General features: G+C 42.6%; 4 protein-coding genes across 5 annotated transcripts; 2 read left to right on the top strand and 2 right to left on the bottom strand.

The window, feature by feature from the left end:
- Nucleotides 1-14: 14 nt before the first annotated feature.
- On the top strand, nucleotides 15-4,803 carry LOC135330944 (pleckstrin homology domain-containing family A member 2-like). The gene is made up of 8 exons (XM_064525938.1): nucleotides 15-166; nucleotides 2,014-2,253; nucleotides 2,451-2,539; nucleotides 2,610-2,720; nucleotides 2,819-2,965; nucleotides 3,120-3,253; nucleotides 3,489-3,633; nucleotides 4,457-4,803. The coding sequence occupies exons 2-8, from the start codon at nucleotides 2,016-2,018 to the stop codon at nucleotides 4,541-4,543; spliced, it is 951 nt and encodes a 316-aa protein (XP_064382008.1). The 5' UTR covers nucleotides 15-166; nucleotides 2,014-2,015; the 3' UTR covers nucleotides 4,544-4,803.
- Nucleotides 4,804-4,882: 79 nt separating this feature from the next.
- Nucleotides 4,883-9,286, bottom strand: LOC135330907 (uncharacterized). The gene is made up of 21 exons (XM_064525879.1): nucleotides 9,125-9,286; nucleotides 8,966-9,060; nucleotides 8,755-8,829; nucleotides 8,667-8,703; nucleotides 8,081-8,231; nucleotides 7,669-7,751; nucleotides 7,574-7,608; nucleotides 7,422-7,508; nucleotides 7,308-7,337; nucleotides 7,160-7,249; nucleotides 6,919-7,098; nucleotides 6,619-6,749; nucleotides 6,485-6,535; nucleotides 6,330-6,420; nucleotides 6,175-6,279; nucleotides 5,975-6,065; nucleotides 5,755-5,920; nucleotides 5,578-5,664; nucleotides 5,419-5,521; nucleotides 5,284-5,357; nucleotides 4,883-5,133 (listed from the first exon to the last, which is right to left on the bottom strand). The coding sequence occupies exons 1-21, from the start codon at nucleotides 9,171-9,173 to the stop codon at nucleotides 5,001-5,003; spliced, it is 1,944 nt and encodes a 647-aa protein (XP_064381949.1). The 5' UTR covers nucleotides 9,174-9,286; the 3' UTR covers nucleotides 4,883-5,000.
- A 14-nt stretch (nucleotides 9,287-9,300) lies between these two features.
- On the top strand, nucleotides 9,301-11,650 carry LOC135330929 (RNA/RNP complex-1-interacting phosphatase homolog). Of its 2 annotated transcripts, XM_064525912.1 has the most exons (10): nucleotides 9,301-9,459; nucleotides 9,579-9,654; nucleotides 9,714-9,784; nucleotides 9,835-9,934; nucleotides 10,150-10,229; nucleotides 10,534-10,641; nucleotides 10,693-10,739; nucleotides 10,813-10,870; nucleotides 10,931-11,172; nucleotides 11,454-11,650. In XM_064525912.1, exons 1-10 carry the CDS (start codon nucleotides 9,389-9,391, stop codon nucleotides 11,510-11,512), a joined length of 912 nt encoding a protein of 303 aa, XP_064381982.1. In that variant the 5' UTR covers nucleotides 9,301-9,388; the 3' UTR covers nucleotides 11,513-11,650. The 2 variants fall into 2 exon arrangements, with proteins under 2 accessions (XP_064381982.1, XP_064381981.1); XM_064525911.1 differs by having other exon boundaries at nucleotides 10,931-11,591.
- On the bottom strand, nucleotides 11,642-18,182 carry LOC135330909 (lateral signaling target protein 2 homolog). Its single transcript, XM_064525882.1, has 12 exons — nucleotides 18,039-18,182; nucleotides 17,775-17,887; nucleotides 17,252-17,400; nucleotides 16,710-16,732; nucleotides 15,797-15,946; nucleotides 15,357-15,409; nucleotides 14,946-15,035; nucleotides 14,610-14,699; nucleotides 14,350-14,451; nucleotides 13,270-13,988; nucleotides 12,970-13,112; nucleotides 11,642-11,937 (listed from the first exon to the last, which is right to left on the bottom strand). Exons 1-12 carry the CDS (start codon nucleotides 18,072-18,074, stop codon nucleotides 11,785-11,787), a joined length of 1,821 nt encoding a protein of 606 aa, XP_064381952.1. The 5' UTR covers nucleotides 18,075-18,182; the 3' UTR covers nucleotides 11,642-11,784.
- Between the last annotated feature and the right edge of the window lie 36 nt (nucleotides 18,183-18,218).

Here is an 18,218-nt window from a genome sequence, read left to right as displayed (position 1 = left end):
TTCTAAAAGGGCGTGGTCTTTCAAATAGGCCCTAATTGCTGCAAGCTCAGCAAAGGTTTCCCTGAGGTTCAAAAGCTGCACCACAAAAGAACACAAGGATTCTACCATTGAACTATACGAGTTGTTTGCAGTTATTTTAGAGTCTACACTACCTGATCTCTATAAGGTGAGTATAATATCCATAGGGCTGTTTGCAAGCCTGGTCTTGTCTTGTACAAGTACACACATTTTCTTTATCAAGGTGCTATGTTGCAGCCTTCTCTTGTAGCTACCCTATGCAGCACACACAGTACCTGGTGTATCTCAGTGTAGTAGGAAATTGTTTATTGTAAAGTAATCAACTGTGTCGAATAATAACCAGCACTTAGCTGTACTGTATAGCCTAGCTCCTCTGTACTGTACTGTCATGTCATGTCCAACAGTCAGATTGTTTGTGTGTCAGTGCCATATGCATCGTACGCGCTTCCTGCCTTGTTTGAGTTTTGCTCAGTTCTGTTTGTATGCTCCCAAGTGAGCTTTGTGTAGTCTATAGCATTGTAAACACCTAATGTAATGCTATATCTTAGTGGTCAGTGGAGTGAATTCCCTCTGGGAGGTTACATTAGACCATACTATTACCAGAACTTCATTAGAGAGATTCCAGTGTTAATTATTTGGCTACATCTTTGGATAAATTTGGTAGTGTTGTTGTGTGTGTGTATGTTGTCTGTTTGTGTGATTAGCACTTCCCTGTGTGAATCTTCTAGCACAGTAGGTTCTCCAAACAAGACACTTTATTCACACGTACGTGTGTGCTTAAATTAATTGTAGCAGAGGTTAGTTTAGTTCCCCACAGACTGTGGGTACGTATTGCCTACCCCCAAGTGTTGCCTACCCCCAAGTGCTCCTTTTCTTGTTTGGCCCTAATTTGGAATTCACTTCCTACTGAGTTTTGTATTGTTAGTGGTTTGCTTACCTCTAATGCAGTGATTCATACTGTGTATAATTATTGGTTCCTGAGATCTAGTGATTCAATAGTTCGTTGATGCATTGCTTAGTTTGTCACATGTGTAAATTCTCCTATTAAAGAATTGTTGCAGTTTCATAATTATGAGCTCAAGTACCTAGTGTGCTTATAGCTCTTGATTTGCCAAACCATCAATAGTCTCTGCTGGCTGTTAAGTGAGACACACTCTGACCACCATCTGACCACCACACTATTCATGCTCTAGTAACATACTAAACTGAAAGATGTACTAGAAACAACATTTGGTATTTTGTGCCGATGATCCAATACTGTTGTGGGGGAGGGCTGTTATCAAGTAGCTATCACATTCAGTCAGCTTCACCTCCACTTATCAAGTATAAGTATATCAAGGTTAAGTTTACTGTCCCTATTTCCATATGGAGTCATTATTGCATTGACATCTGGTCATTGTTAATGTAAACTTTGAAACTTCAGTTTTTACACAGTGTACCATCTTAAGAAAAGAGAGCTGTATTGTCATCATAACACAGTGATAACAGCCTGCACACACATGTGTGCGCGTGTGTGTGTGTGTGCGTGCCTAGACCTTTGCCATGCTGAATCAGTCTCTTTGTTTGGTAATCCTTTAAGAAAATGTGCATTTCCTGAATGGACATTGTCTAAACTGCTTGTATCTCTACTGCATAATTGCCTGTTCTGTTACCGTGGCTATGCTTATACGTGAACATCATTTAAGATGGTAATTACAACCTAGTGTGTTCCATTGCCATTTTACCATGGCAATGCAACGCAGTTAGATGGCCTTGTTTGGGTCCCTTGTTGTTTACTTAGTGAGGCATGCTCATCAAAGACCTGTAACAGTGGCAGTATGATCATACGTGTACTACATGTACGTACATGTATAAATAATTTTGGCCCCATGCATAGGCATAACAAATTATGGTAACATGATCTAGTAGTCTTAAAACGACTGTATACAAAGGTTCTAGTTCATATACTCATTGCACACATACCATCACCCACCCCCCTAACCCCACCCCTCATAGGGATGCCCTCATTGGACGGAGACGACCGAGTGGTGGGGTATGTGGCGCGGGAGACCCCCAGCACTGGCTACTATGTACGTTGCTACCTGGTTCTTGACTTTAGCATACACAAACTGCGGGTGTACCCTGAGGAGGCGGAGCAAAACTCTGTCCTGGTCGAGTGTGATGCTGAGATCAACTGTCAATATATAACCAAAGTGCGTGCCAGTCTGACCAGACCCAAGGCACTGAATTCACTAGGTAAGCAACCTCTAGACAGCTTTATACTCGTTCGGGCTATTCCTAGCGGCCTGTGGTGTGTTTACTTTAGTAGCATTGAGGATCTAGGGCTAAGAAAGAGTGGGGGTAGTGGAGAAGAAAGGGAGAGTGTGAAGGATATGGAAAGATAACACTTCAATGAATATCTTGAATAGTACTATATTGCTGGCATGCTGCAGAGATTGTGACGACGAGTGGCAGCCACTTTCTCTCTGTTGACTCACTGGAGGAGCGAGATCAGTGGGCAGAGTCTATCAGGAAGGCATCGGTATGAACATCATAATTATTATATCTTTACTTTCAATATTATAATGCTATACCACCATTGTACCCTCCAGATGAGACAAGGTTCGGCCAGGCAGGTGGCCTCCCTCATCCAGCAGAAACAGGGAGAGGATGTCAGTTATCGGACCAAAGTCGTAGGGGGTGTGGTCCACAAGATACCCATGGTAAGTGCTACTACCTTACCCTCATCGCAACCGTTTTATCGTTGTAGGTGTTGCATGCTTCATTGCACATTAATGCTCTGTACTAATGTCATGTGCAGAGTGAGGCTGGGGCGAAGGACGGTGCTGCCACCGGTGGTGAGCTGAAGGGGATGGAGTCTGTGCCTGGAGCCTCCATTGGTGAAAAACAGACGAGGGGATTTCCCCGAATAATCAAAGCGGGACACGGGATCAAACTAGGACATGTGGTACGACTAACTACAAGTAGTTCTGTGTGCCTGTTCATAGGATTAGTCTAGGTAGTGCACAGTTATGGACAATGTATGTAAACATGACTGATAATCAGTGCTTCAGTACATACACTGTGTATAAGTCTGCCATTCATGACCTCCCTCCCCACAGAGGAAGAATTGGAAGAAGCGGTTTTTTGTGCTGACAGAGTTAGCATTGGCCTATTACAAGAGCATAGATGAGGTAGAGCCTATCAGAGCACTGTCCGTGGGTGAGGTCACCTCCGTTAGATCTGCAATTGTTGAGTGAGTTGTGTGGGTGTGTGGGTGTGTGTGTGTAGTGGGACTGTGTGAATGTGTATGGTGTTTTGTGCTGTGCATTATTATATTCCCTTTATCTGTGTACCATTTGCTTCTCCATTATCTGTCAGCTGTTTGTGCAAAGCTTTTCCTTATATCCATCTGTAAGCTTAGAAAGGAAATCAAGTCCATAGATTCCCACCAGACTGCTGAGACTGTAATTGTTCTACCCCTCCCCCAGTACCGGTAAGGAGATGATGGAGGTGGTGACCCCAACACGCACATTCCTGGTCCAGTTTGACAACCCCGGGCAGCTGGAGGACTGGGTGGAGGCCTTTCGAGCTCTCATTAGCTCCGTCAAACCACTGGACTCCTCTCAACAAACGGTGGGTGTGGGTTATATTGGCTAACAATGCATGTACATGTATGTACCATATTTTTGATTAAACGTCCAGGCGTTTATATCTCCTAGCAACATATGTAGAGGGGGCGTTTAAACGAGATGGCCACTTATTCAAACCGGGCGTTTATTGTTGCAGCAGTTATTATGCGGCTGCTGCCACAGCTCTCAGTTAAATCGTCATAAGAGTGGTGTTTCTTCCTCTATGTTGGTATCTCTCTCTTTGCCATCATAAATAGTATATAATTATTATTGTATGCTGCCATGCTTGCAACTGGTTCCACGTGCTACTTCAGCTCCACCCATAGTGCCACGTCCCATACATGGGCCTTTATTGACAAAGACAGAGCTTTTACCATGGGAGTTTAAACGAGATGAGCGTTTAATCAAATAAATGCCTTTGTTAGGGCTTCATGTACGTATAGCAACAAATTCTTCGTAAATCTGATCGTAGTACATACTGTATAGCGGATATACTTTGAGGGTATAAACTTTCGTGGAATAACCGTTAGAAAGGCTTTCGTAGATTTAATTTTCGTCGAATAGTAGCCTTTCGCAGCATGCATACATGCGATATTAAATTTGTGGGTATAAGTGAACATATACACTCGAAATATACACGCTATATGGTACTCCCCTCCCCCCTTACTAAAGTGCTGTTAAAATAGTGTATTAATTTTGCTATGCCAAGAGAAGAAAGTACTCAGTAAGACATAGCTTGCCATGCGTGCCATGCTAAGAGTACTGTTACAGGATAGCTAAGATGCATATCAAGAGACGGTCAAGTATTATTTCATGTTTCTTTACAGGTAGTGATGACAACTACCGCTGTTTCCAGTCCCTCGCCAACAGATACTGCATCACTTGACAGCAATGAATTAGGAACACTCGTGTAGCCTTAGGGTACATTACTATGATGTCATCTTTTTACACATTTTGTACAATTGTACATGGTACTCAGTCACATGCAAACCAGGCAACATTGTCCACTGTCAGGTGCTGGATTACTTATTATTACATCACATCACACTTCATCTCTATTCTTGTGTTTAGTTTGTTGCACTGCTGTATAAATAACTCCCATTGAAACATGACCCCCACAATTAATTTGAGGGTATAACAATTATAATCTTTCATCATTTTGAAGTAAACACAAGTTCATTGGTATATATAAAGGCGACAATTGATACAAATTAGCAAGAGCTACATGTATAATGCCAATTAACACAATAAAACAGGATAGTTTAGCTGTTCAAATGTCTCAGCTATATTTTAGTTATAACATTTTACAATGCAAAAATTTCAGCAATTATTATAAGGGCTTATCCAGTCAATATCTATTATTTTAAATTGTTACACCATGGTAGGCAGGTCAACCCCCTTGTTCTCTGGTAGGTGCTCGTAGCGACACTGGATACCAAACTGACAACCGGTGGTTCTCCAATAGTAACACTCAGTACCGTTCACAGGCCCGGGCTTCTTGAGGCTATGAGGGTGTGTGGGGGGGGGGGTTAGTGTCGTGGAGAGTACAATGACATCTGACAATAAAATTATAGGTATTGCGCGGGCAAAATGCATACTATTGGTCACCTTAGTTAGAAATTAGAGATACTGAACGTATAAAATAATGACTTACTTTAGCATGTAAGGGTTTTTGTTGCTCATCTCAGGATAACGCAGAAGAAGGTAGTTTCCTCCAAGATGGTAGCCCTGTACAGTAAAAACATAGTTTGAACAGAGCAGAGCCACTCTCTCGACAAAGCAATCTCACCTGTAATTTCTCGAGAGCCTTTGCAGCAGAGGATACTTTTAGGAAGTTCACGAAGGCACAGCGGCGTGCCGGGAGGAGCCTCACAGACACTATCTCACCGAATCTGAAGGGAACGGGGGGTCCTTAATTAAGTACATCAAATACATATTTCACACTCACGGTTTGAACAGATCAGACATCATTTCCTCAGTGATATCATCGGATGTGATGTTGCCAACCCATAGAGATCGTTTCTCAAGGCCACCACTGTTTCAGAAAATATTAAAATTCAACCAATAATTAAAGAAGTGCTAGACAATGTTTGTGCCATGAGGTGCAAGCAGTGTAAGCGTATACCTTGACTTCTCTTTTCTTGGTGGTGAGGGGGGAGGTTGAGGCTGACTGGCACGTACTTGCATTCTGGGGGGAAGCTTATACCTCTCTCGCGACTGCTTCGACTGTGGGGGGTCTGACGGTGGGGGGTCAGGGTGGTACCCGTTAGCCACGGTGGAAGTGGCCACAACTGCACGTAAGAGTGGGTCAAATTCATAAAGAAAACTTTATAGTTTTCTAGTACCTTTTCCAGCTAGTATAGCCTCAATGGAAGATTGAACTGATCCAAATTCTTTCACAGCTGGCTCACAGAGTTCAGGGGGAAAACCCATACCCTGAGAGAGAAACAGAAGAATGTATTATTGTACGTACACTATACAGTACATTCTGCTAACTGTGAAAACATCACACACCCGCCTGCACACCCACACTCCACACACACACCACTAGCTGCTCCACTCGAATCTTGAACAGCTCGTCTTCGGCATCTTTGTACTGAGGGTCACACTTGAGCGCCTGAATGTACGATCCCTCTGATAGCTCCAACCTCTACAAGAGTGTGAGGATAGTAAGCAACAAAGGAAATTAATGGTCCCTACCTTAAGTCCCGCGTAGGCTCTTCCTCTACGATAATATCCCTTGGCCCATGTAACATCCAACGCTATGGCTCTGTTGGCATCTTCTAAGGCACTGCAGGAGGTGGGGGGGGGGGGGGGGGTGATTTAATACCATGAAAAGGGATCACAACAATCACCTTGTGTAGTTCTGGAGAAAGTCGTAGCAGAAAGATCTGTTTCCAAAATATCTAAGCAAGACAACAAATAATACACATGTAAAACAAGTTGTAAACTTTCTTTTGAAGATCAGCCATAACTGAACACCCCTTACCTGTGATCGTAGGGGTACAGTGCAATGGCCTCTGTGTACCTTCTCACAGCCTCACCAAAATGACCGTCTTTGGCAGCTCGATTACCCAGGGAGGCTAGCTTTCGACTCTGAGCCAAATCATTCTCCATAGTCTGTATGTAGTGTGGGGGAGGGGTGGTGAAGGATGTGTACATTAAAACACCAACCCTTTGTACGAAGAGATACATTTAACTTTGTCTCTCATATGCAAATGTAAACAATCATGTATTTATAAACTATTTAGTGTACGCGTCAATGTAGAATACCGAAATCAGGCCTAACCTCTGGATCGCGGATGAGGGGGAGAGACTGCTCCGCCCCTTCGTTAGACTGTAGACTGGTACTACTAACAGTTCCATTACTAGTAAATGGGGAGGCATCCCTTGGTGGGCGTGGCTTGGTGTTCACGGTGGATGATTGCTTCTTGCTGGCTCGAGCTATGAATGCACTTGTCACATCAAACTAGAGGGGTGGATCAGATGAGAATGCTGATATAAACATATCGCACAGTCATCATCCACACCTCATCATCTGCACCTCCTTCTGGCTCTTCTGGGCCGCTATCTTCGTCTTGAACAGCAGCAGAGTCATTTTTTGTAGCCTTGGCAGCGCTCTGTGTTTAAGGGGGGGAGGGCAATGTATATATCATCATGTGTAGTTACTTAACTTACTGCTTTCCTTTTCTTCTTAGCTTCTTTCTTCTACAGAAAAAGATCAGAAGTTACAAAAAAAAATTATTATAAATACACAACTTAGCCGTAAATTAACACAAATCCGAGTATAACCTTCTTATTCCTTTCTCTTTTCTTCTCTTTATCTCTCTCTTCTTTTTCTTCGGCTTCTAACAACTGCTTTGCATTACGACTGGCTTCCTATACAGTACACGGTATTAGTTACAGCCACAAAGCAACCTACATGTAGGTCTCAACTAACTCACTTCTGAGCTGACTTTAACTTGAGCAGTATCACTGCCTGTAAGTCAACACAGGATCAAAAATACACTTACTGTAAATAACAAGTTCTGTGAACTACCTTTCCTATTCATACGGCTTGGCTGGTTGAAATTGTTATAGAGTTTATCTGCGAACTGTTTAACTAAGTGATCTCCAATAACTCTGTGAGTGTGTGGGTGGAGTGGGTGGGGGAAGTGTGTGCATGGGTGGAGGGAGAGTGTGTGTGGGGAGAAAGTGTGTATGGGTGGAGTGTGGGAGGACAAATGGAGGCCTCACAATTGAACAAAAACAGGCACCACAGAACACAAGTAATGTCAACTTCACACTGATATACTCCTCTATACAACTAGAGACTAAAATTAATCAAAAGGCATAGGAAACATAATCAATTAGGCTTCTATGAAACAAAGAAAGAGAGAGGGAGAAGAGAAGAGGTATTTCTAAGCTCAAAACAAGGGGACCAGACAAACTCAAAAGAGTAGAGCACACACTTTGCAGTGGCCTCATGATAGTCTCTGATGTATTCTTTCTTCTTCTCCTCCTCCATCATCTCTTGTCTATCTTGTTTCCACTCAGAGTTCAAGGTACAGTAGAAACATGTGCAGGAGGGGCTCGGTGTAGGTTCAAACATGAAGCGTCTCCCTGGGGAGGGGGCAAAATAATACACTTTTAACATTAATACAACAGGAAACTATCACGCCTTTATCGATTTTCAACCTTTGCTATTGAATTGACTAACCTGTCATTCAAAAAGGTTACCTATATGTATATTCTATCTTCCTCACACATACGAATATGAAACCCTGCTAACACGCTGGGTTTCATCTAGTGGGCGGGGCAGGGGTAAACCTTCCCCCTCAAAATGTTTGTAGAATAATGACATCATCACATTCGTATGTCACATTAGTATGATGGGCAATATGTAACTAGATCTACTGTGATGCACTAGCATGTAATAGGGGGTGTGGTAACCAAATGTGGGAGTGGCCAAACATTTTGCGGCGTGCGTAATAAACCTTCCCCCCAACTTTTAATCCTAAATGAAACCCTGACACGGGGTATGTATGTTAAACTTACTTCCAAATAACTCTATAAGTAGTTCTGCAAGAGAGACCTGTTAGGAGTGGCACATTATTGAATATGACAAACGACAAAGCACACTTACAGCATCGTAGGTATCCTCGTCTTCTTTGTCTTCGTGTTTCAAGTGACTGTACGCTGCAGACAGCTTCTGGAACTTCTGCATATTACAAACACAAAATGTATATACTGTACAGTCAATTGAATTTTATTAGATCTACCTTTGCCCTTACAAGGGCGTCTAGTGTTTATAGTGCTTCTACACATTAAAGAACTAAACGCACACACTCTTGTACCTCCTCTGCTGCCTTTGGGTCTTCGGGATTCTTGTCGGGATGCCATTTGAGAGCCAGTTGCTTGAATCGGTCTTTTATATCCTGATCAGTAGATTCTAGAAACACAGACAAAGCATGAGACACACCCTGTATTTATGTATGAAAAATGTTGTAACCTACCATCCCCCAAGCCCAGTACTTCCAGAGCCTCATGGCGTGTGAGACTCATTGGTAATGGTGAGGGACTGCTCCTTGGTTAACCAAATGTCCAGAACTAGCTTCTCTTTTTAATAGCTTGTTGTTCAGAATTCAATAGTTGTACCTCCCCCCTAAAACTGTCACATGTTCACGTTTTACAGCTTATAACATTGACGACCTGATATCAGTAGGCTATGTGAACGACAATTACCTATTCTCAGTCAGTCTTTGGTCCTGTTGTATGTAATGGCTGAAGGAGCCTCCCCTGCTGTTGACACCTATAGAAGATTTCCAGGAAGTCTCACAGTTCCCGAAGAGTGAGGAGTATACCTTTTGAAATACACAGAGTCACTAGACAGTCACACTTTTGATACAAACCTTTTGCTCAAGTTTATAATAGTGGGTGTATATTATTATTATAAACTCACACATTCAGGTGGTTTGACTATACTCGATACGGGGAGGTCATACCAGGAACTAGAATAATTGCAGTAAAGACGCCACTCAAAAAAGTATGCGACATTAATTTTAGTACGGGTAAACATACTCCATATAAACGTACACACAACAGGAGTTCAACAATGGTCGTCCCCAAAGTAAAAGTTGGACAAAATATGATTTTGGAGTGTGTACAGAGGATGAGTAAGTTTTCTTGTGATTTAGATATCATTAATGTGTGCTTTATTCTCCAGATTCACTCCTCAGCAGCTGATGGATGCTTTGACTGATAAGGGTCTCAAACTCTCCGCTATTATTGACCTCACCTACACTAACCGATACTACAGCAGTGCTGTAAGCATGCCAATGAGACACACACTGTGTAGTCAGTACCCAATGATGTACCCAGAATTTTGGAATTGGTGTGGCTCTATTTTCGATCCTTAATCTCAATTTGACCTTTTATGTAGTAAATAGACCAGAGGTTGGTTTTTTGTCTAGAGGTGGTTAGTACCAACGACGAGTGTGGGTACATCCCTGAGTACCTGCCTTTGTTTTCTTGTGTACAGGAATTTGAGGACGCAGGGGTGACGCATATCAAGATCAAATGCCCTGGTAAAGTGGTACCCAGTGATGACATATACTGCAGGTATTTATGTAGAAACTTTAGAGTGAAAAGAGCCATTGATGTCAAAACATCTGTATTGTTACTACTACAGTAGAGTAAAAACAGCCATTGATGTAGAAACGTTCTGTGTGTTGAGTAAAAACAGCCATTGATGTGTAGAAACTCTCTGTATTGTAGTGTAAAAACAGCCATTGATGTAGAAACATTCTGTGTTGAGTAAAAACAGCCATTGATGTAGAAACGTTCTGTGTTGAGTAAAAACAGCCATTGATGTAGAAATGTTCTGAGTTCTCCATTGTAATTGTTGCTTGATTATCATCTCCAGGTTTGCATCTGCTTTAAAGGAGAGCCTCAACTCCAGTGATGACCCCCGGACTGTAGTGGCTGTTCACTGTACCCACGGAGTCAACAGGACAGGCTACCTATTGTGCAGGTACACCAATACTCAGTATTGTGTGGTAACTGACCATCTTTGTACACACAGGTACTTGATGCAGGAGAAAAGCTTCACTGCAGATAGAGCAATCAGAAGTGAGTTTCCCTTACACTAAATTCCAATCCGTTAGCATTAATTTTGTGTTTGATCTATAACTCTCCCTCATAGAAGTTCAAGAGGCCCGTGGTCATGTGATGAAGAAGTATCTGGAACCCCTTAGAAAGAGGTAGGCCAACTGATGTATTAACTTTGCTGCTATTATGTATAATGCGATGTTTGTGTATAGGTCTCCTTCAGCACCCTCAAGGAGTCGACCTCCCCCACCGCAGGAGACACGACCACCACACCAGCATCATAACACAGTACACCGTAAACACCCACGTCCAAGACCCTCTCCACACAAACCACAAGAGTGCACCCACCCCCATCATACGAAAGAGACAGGTCACTTGAATCGAGGGTGGGACAGACGTCGAGGAAGGAGTGATAATGACACTAACTGGAGGGCACCACCATTAACCCAGCAAGGTGTGTCGGAACGTGGACACTGGGACTGTGGTCCCGCTAAACCGTTTCACCATAGTCACTATCATCCCTTTCATACTGATTATCATCATGTTCAAAACCCCTACCCCACTGGATTTCAGTCCGATCATAACCCCTATCCCACTGGATTTCAGCCTGATCATAACCCCTATCACACTAGATTTCATGACCCTTCTCGTGCCGAATATAATCGTTATCATGGTAACATGTGCAACAGTCGATACCATCCTTATTGAAAGTGAGTTTGTTTGTGTGTTATGCAGATCAGCATCAACTATCATCAAGGGTTACCAAAGCAAAAGTCACTATCAAGCCACCCTGATCTGTTACGTATATATAAGCAATCCGCAATTATAAATTTTCCCGTTATTTTCTCTACATATCTATCACCTTGTTTAACCCTATTATCGAATGCTCTTATATGCCATGTATATACCCACTTGGCTGCTCATCAATAAAATTTGTGTTGAATATTATTTGTGAACGACAAATAAATTTGGGTTTTGCTGAATTGTGATGTGGGACAATTAATTAATCAATGAGATGAGTATTGATGCTGATAAGTAATTTGGTCAGTTCAAAGTTTGTGCCAGCTTATTGGACGTGCATGGATTGAGAGAGAGGCGTGATTTGTCGGGAGACCTCCCCCAGTTTGCTGATGTAACACCCGGTACAAACTCGTACTGGCTTTGTGATTCCGTAGTGGGGTAAAGGGAGACTGTGACGTGAACATCGAGAGCACACAATCTGCAGGGAAGGGGGAGGGGGGGTCAGTGTAATCTAACAAGCGTATTACATTCCTACAGTACTGTCTACAGTCATGTAGTGTGGTATACATATAAATCATATTTAAGAACTCCCCAAAACTATATATATATGATAAGGAAGTTAGGTGTGAATGGGGATATCATGACCTGCACGTAAATAATGTGTGGGAGCGATGGATGTACAACAGCTTCCAGTTACGATAGCAATTAGCAAGAATTGATTAATAACTGCCAGTCCCCAAAATAGCTAAACAAATAAACAAAACTTTCGATCACAGTGCCGCCACTAAGTGGGGAGAATTGTAATAACAAGCTGAACGATGTCATAGATTCTGGTAACCCCTAGTTCTGTGAACTGTAACTAAATACCCATGAGTTATCAATCTAGATCTAATCTCATTGTAGCGGAGACCTGTTGCTATGCAGGGGAACACAATGAAGCAGAGGGAGTACTAGCAGTCACTAGGGAGTGGAAGTAGTGTTACAATCACATGAGACTATAGAAACAACATTGGTATGTGACTGTCTGGGAGACGGTAGACCAATAGTTCGTAGCTACCAGTTTAATCTAATTATGAATAACCCTCTGTACTATGTACTTCACAGGCTGCAATTACAGGAGGAGGACCCATAAGTAAACATAGTCATCATTCTTTAAAATGCAATTTGATGCACCTATAGATACCTCTAGCTTCCTTCTCCATTGAAGGATATTTACTAGTACAGGAAATAGCAAATGATCTCTATTGAGTTGTTTGGGAGTGCAGGAAGATTAAATTAGTCTCATGTGGTGGACACATACAAAAGCTTCCCAGGGGTAACACCCCCTCAACCAGTCCATCCTGTCCAATTACTACACCCCACTCAATCTGTTCAATATCAGAGCCTCCTTCTGGTCTAGACAATGTTATCACCCACACATAGTCCATATCCCCCTGGGCCACAAAACAAATACACCCCATTGAGGCATCCAACCTCATCCTACCACAGAGCTGAAACACTAGCCACATACCTTTCCACAGTTTCTGCAGTGGTGTCTTCTCTTCCTCCAGGAGAACCTCTCCACACAACCAGAGCAGCTGGCAGCATCCGAGTCTGGTACCCAGTTAGGACTACTCTCATCACCCCTCATACTAGCCAAAGTGAAACTGAACCCTATAGGAGTAGAGGACACAGTAAAAGTGCACAATTGGGTACTACTAGCTGGATGTAAATTTCGAAGTAGTGCTAGTATACTCAACAAAGCCTGGCACTAGCAGTCATAATCAGCTATTTGTATTACACATGCTGCTCAACTAAACACCCTACTCACTCTGTGATGCAGTGATGAGAGGGGACTCAGGCTCGGGGGTGCAAGGCTCCGCCCTCACACACTCCTCCAGTCTGCCCACCTCCACAAACTCGTCATCCGGCTCCTGACATCCGGTAAACACGTGCTTCAGAATCACTCGCAAATCTCTCGCGTGGTTTGTCTGCAGTTGATCTGCAACTCCTGATATTCCAAGAAACAGTCTGTGCATCAGATCCTCTGCACTAGGGAAGCCAGCAGGGCCGGAATGTCTCTTCTTGCCACTTTTAGATTTTGTTGCAGGGCTAGATGCTATCTGGGGGGCTAGTTGGCTGACAGCAGCGGCCTCCAGGGTGGGGAGGGGGGTTGAAGATGAGGGCAGGTCGTTGGGAATTGGCTCATGATCTCCGAGTCGTGGAAACGGTGTCTCCTCGGTAACCAACATGGAGGTGGCGTGTGCACCGTCGTCGTGTTGCTCCTTATCTTGTTCGCTGTTGACTGGAGCAGGCTCAAACACGGTGGTGGTGGTGTCCCTTGAGTCCAGACTATAGGACTGTTCTACTGATTCTGGTGTAGTCTCTCTGCTAGCATCTGACACGGTGTTTGGTGAAGCGGCCTGGGGTACTTTTTTCGATGGGTTTTTTTTGGCTGCGTTCCTCTTGAGTGTTCCAAGTCCTTCCGCACTGCACAATGCTTTCTCTAGTATGGCCAGCTGCTCCTCATTCAAGTGCCCCAACAGCTCTCTAAAGTGAGAAGAATAGGCTAATGCATGAATGACAACTAATAGTTGTAGCATGATATAATTTCTGTATACATAATTCTATGATAATACGTATACATGTACAGACCAGGTGTAATTCGTACAACAATAAATAATGTAGTAATTCAAAGGCTAATTAGTAAGTGATCTGAGTTGGAAATTTTGCTGATTACATTATATCTCAATGTAGACATGATGACTGCCAAAATGATATTCCAATCTACAATAATTATTGGCAATATACACAATGGTGTTTAATTGTTACCTGATTCTATTAAAGTACAAGTACAAGTACATGTACATGTACATTACAATCAAGGAGGTTATTGCATTAATTAACATACTTGATTCTGGTGAGTAGTTGTCTGTAAGCCCTGAAAAATGGAGGCATATCCTTCTGTGCCCGTGAGGGATCCAAAGGTCCGTCAGGGTACACCACCAGACCACTGCAGGCACAGAGAAGGGGGGGGGGGGGGGGGGGTAGGGTGATGTACATGTATGTGGTACTTGTGTGCATGCTCAATTGGTATAATTACTATGATTATACATGTAATTGGACTATCAGTAGTACTACTGTGTTAGGGTGTGTGTGAGGTGGTCTCACCAGAATATTGCCAGTCGGGGTATAGCAAACATGGCACTGGGGTCCATCATCTCAATCATGGAGTACGTCAGGTACTTCAGTTTAATGGCCCTGCAGACAAAATTATGGAGTATTTTTAATGTTTCTCAACAGGATAATGTGTATCCAACATGGGTAGGAAGTGATTGAGAACAAATGTATTCTTGGAAAGGTAGCACAACTGAACCATTACATATTGCTCTTTATAAGTCTTATTCAGGGAATTTAGATACACGTGTACACAAAACAACAGCTATACAGTCAGTCATTGGTAAGAAATGTCATAGGGGTTTTCATAACCAGGAACACAACACATACCTTAGTGTTGATTCACAGAACAGGACCACCACGTCTTGCTGGTGCAGGTACTGAAGCTCTGACTTGACGTTGCACATTAGACCCACATACCTGTATTAAGTGTGCATGTGTGTGTGTCAGAGAGTTGACGATTGTTTTCGACTGCATCTAAGGACACACATTTCTACGAGACCTCAATTAATGAGCTCAAGTTAGAGTAGTGTGTGTGTTTGCACAGGTGACTAGGCATTGATCCACATCAATGCTCTTAGTCTGCACAATCGGCTCCAATGGGAATTAGGTCATTCCTACCACCTTAAAGGGTCAGCATTAATTGTCAGAGACCATTTCAATTCCTTAAAGTTGATTCATATGTATTTAGGTTCAATAGGAAAGGCATTAGATCATTATATTATATATACAAGTGCTCACCTGAATTCAAAATCGGCCCAGAGTTCGTCAAAGCTTTGAAGCCTGTCTTTCAGCTGTAGGGTAAAAAAGAGTTGTATAAGACAATGTACTTAATTCAAGGCACCCTTTGTGCCTGCTTTAGGACTGCACGCTGTTCTCACTTGGTCAACACACAGCCTCAATAAATGTACCACTACGTACAAGGCTATTATAAGCTAATGAATCAAGTACTACAAAGCATTCAAGACTGTAAAGAGACAAACGTTTGTATAACAGCTTAATAATTGGTGGGAAGTTTGTAGTAGTTAGTAGTCAAAGGATTGAACAGCCAAAAACAGTAGCTAGATACAACTACACAATAGGATACAGACAAAAGTATCCCATCCCAAATAAATAGTAAAGACTAACTAATCAGAATTAGTGTATCTGCCCAAATTAAGGAGAGCAAGCACTCAGCTCACCCTGTCTGTGTACACAGCTCTGTTGAGGAAGCACTGTTCTCTCAGTGCACTCCTAACTTTGGACATGCTCTTGGAGATGTGAATGGCGTATGGTCTCAACTCAATGGACTCCAACTCGTGATTTGCAATATGGGAGCCTGCTGCTATGCACTGTGTGTGGTGTGTGGTGGGTGTGTGTGATTAGTGTGAGAGTATAATAGAATATGTAAAATTCTACACTATGGTCCATAGAGATACCTAGCGATACCTAGCTACCAGGAAGATTATCACATAGCATATGGAAACCTTGAGCTTTGTTGCTGGGATACAGAGCTATGAATACAATGAATACAATTAAGTATGAAGTAACATCCTGCATGCAATCGTGCAAAACAAACTTTCAAGTGCCCTGCACCACCACCTCAAAGGGTGTGTGTCGGGCAGTGAAGGAAGAGCTCTATAATGCTGGCACAATAGTAATGGGAAGCTGAGGATGCAGTGTGTACACAAGCTTCCTTTAAACAATTGGCATTTGAGAAATACTACAGTTAGTCAATACAGGCATTGGGGGGAGGGGGCATTATGAGAGCACATGTACAGTACACTCGTTACTATGGTAGAGCATTCAAATATCACATGGTTTATGCTTGACACATTGTCAGGGCTATTAGCTACATTCACAGCACAGCAATACAATAATTATAACATGCCAGGATCGTTCATTATTATATATGCTTCAAGATGGTCTAGACAATAGACATGGTTAATTATTCCTGTGGACAGGATAAGCTTAGCTGCCCAAACACTTCTTTGATACGTAACCAGATCATTACAATGCCCCAATGCCAAAGTGTGGGCAGGGGAACCCAACACCTACTCCCTCTCCTTAGCAACAAACAGCGTAATAAAGCTACACACATCAATTGAATCTCACCTCTGCTCCAAACCAGATTGGACCTGTGGGTGTGTGTATGAAGGGGAGGGAGTAAAAGAATGTGGGGGATGGGGGTGGGAATATTGAAAATGAGGAAACCACAGGTTATTTTCATCCATCATTAAGTTATGATAACTGGACAATTTGTTTATTGAGGTAGCCTGATTCTGAGAGATACCCAAACAAAGAATCCAGGGAAAGGAAAACAGACAAACCACATTCAGTTAATACTTTCAACCCAGTCCATTTGTACTCAGTATAGAAAGCTTTCAACATAAACATTGGGTAGTCAGTATCCCCTTTATTCATTGTGAATGTTCCTGGGTCCCTAATCACACAACACAGGATAAACAACAGGGAAACCACAATGGTAACATTTCCAATCCAGACTCTAAAGTTACCAAACAATTAACTCCCAAGAGGACCATCAATGAGAATACCTGGTTTCTGATGGGATATCGATTTACCATTTTGCTGTGATCTTCATCACAAACTCACAACAAAAATTCCTCATACCTTTTACAATGTATTGGATCTCTCACCACTAATTTGATCCAGTAACACATCATCGGGGTACTTTGCTCTGAAGTCTCGTGAAGCTCTCCTCTGTGGAATGGCCTCATCCATAATATTCATGATGACTGTCATTAGGTTGTGTTGAGACTCCTTCAAGTGCTGGATCAGAGTCGACCTGCAAAGGACATAAGAGGAATGTTTGGTTTCTTGGCTGGCTATTCAATGCAAACACTAATACGGAATTAAAGATAAAACATGCCATTCTGAGAAGCTTCCTAGTGTGGTTGATGATTCACCAGGTAGGAATACTGTGTTACAGTTCCTTTAGACACCCCACATAGCAAAACCACTACAAACTGTGCATCCTGCACCTGTACGCTTAGCACCTGTACTGTGTGCAATGCACATAGCCAGACTACAATACTGTACCTGTACTAGAGCTACAATAATTATTAGTGACTGTGTTCAGTGGTTGAGTAATTCAGTGGTCGAGTAATTCAGTGGTCAAGTAATGAAGGGTAGTGTGTGTGTGTGTGTGTATGTATATACCTTCTGTCCAAGTTGTCGGGGGAGGTCCTCATGAGTCTGTTCAGCTCCTCCATTTGAGTATTGACAGCCACATCGCAGTAGTAAAATAGAGAGAGAAGACTGCCCTCCTCTAGCTGCATGGTGCATTATTAGGTAAGCCATGAGTACAAACCAAGGACACTGCAGTTCAGTACTGACCATCAGTTGAAGTGTGAACTCATGGTCAGTGTGAACTCACTGACTGGTATGACTAGCTAGCTAGCTATACACAGCAAATAGACAAACCTTGGGCTTGTTTAGTAGTTTTCTTAGGGCCAACATCGCTCTTAGACAATCTTTCTGTAGCTAATAGAGTAAATGCAAGAAAGCTCAAATTTGACAAAACTCATCTGCATGCTGGTTTTACACCCAGCTGATCTCACCTTGGAGATCACCACTTCCGGAATGCAAGGAAATTAGATTTTA

The sequence above is a fragment of the Halichondria panicea genome, chromosome 2 (genome assembly GCF_963675165.1).
Source record: "Halichondria panicea chromosome 2, odHalPani1.1, whole genome shotgun sequence".
NCBI lineage: Eukaryota > Metazoa > Porifera > Demospongiae > Suberitida > Halichondriidae > Halichondria > Halichondria panicea.
Note: the sequence above shows the minus strand (reverse complement) of the source record. Positions and strands in the feature narration are given on the sequence as shown.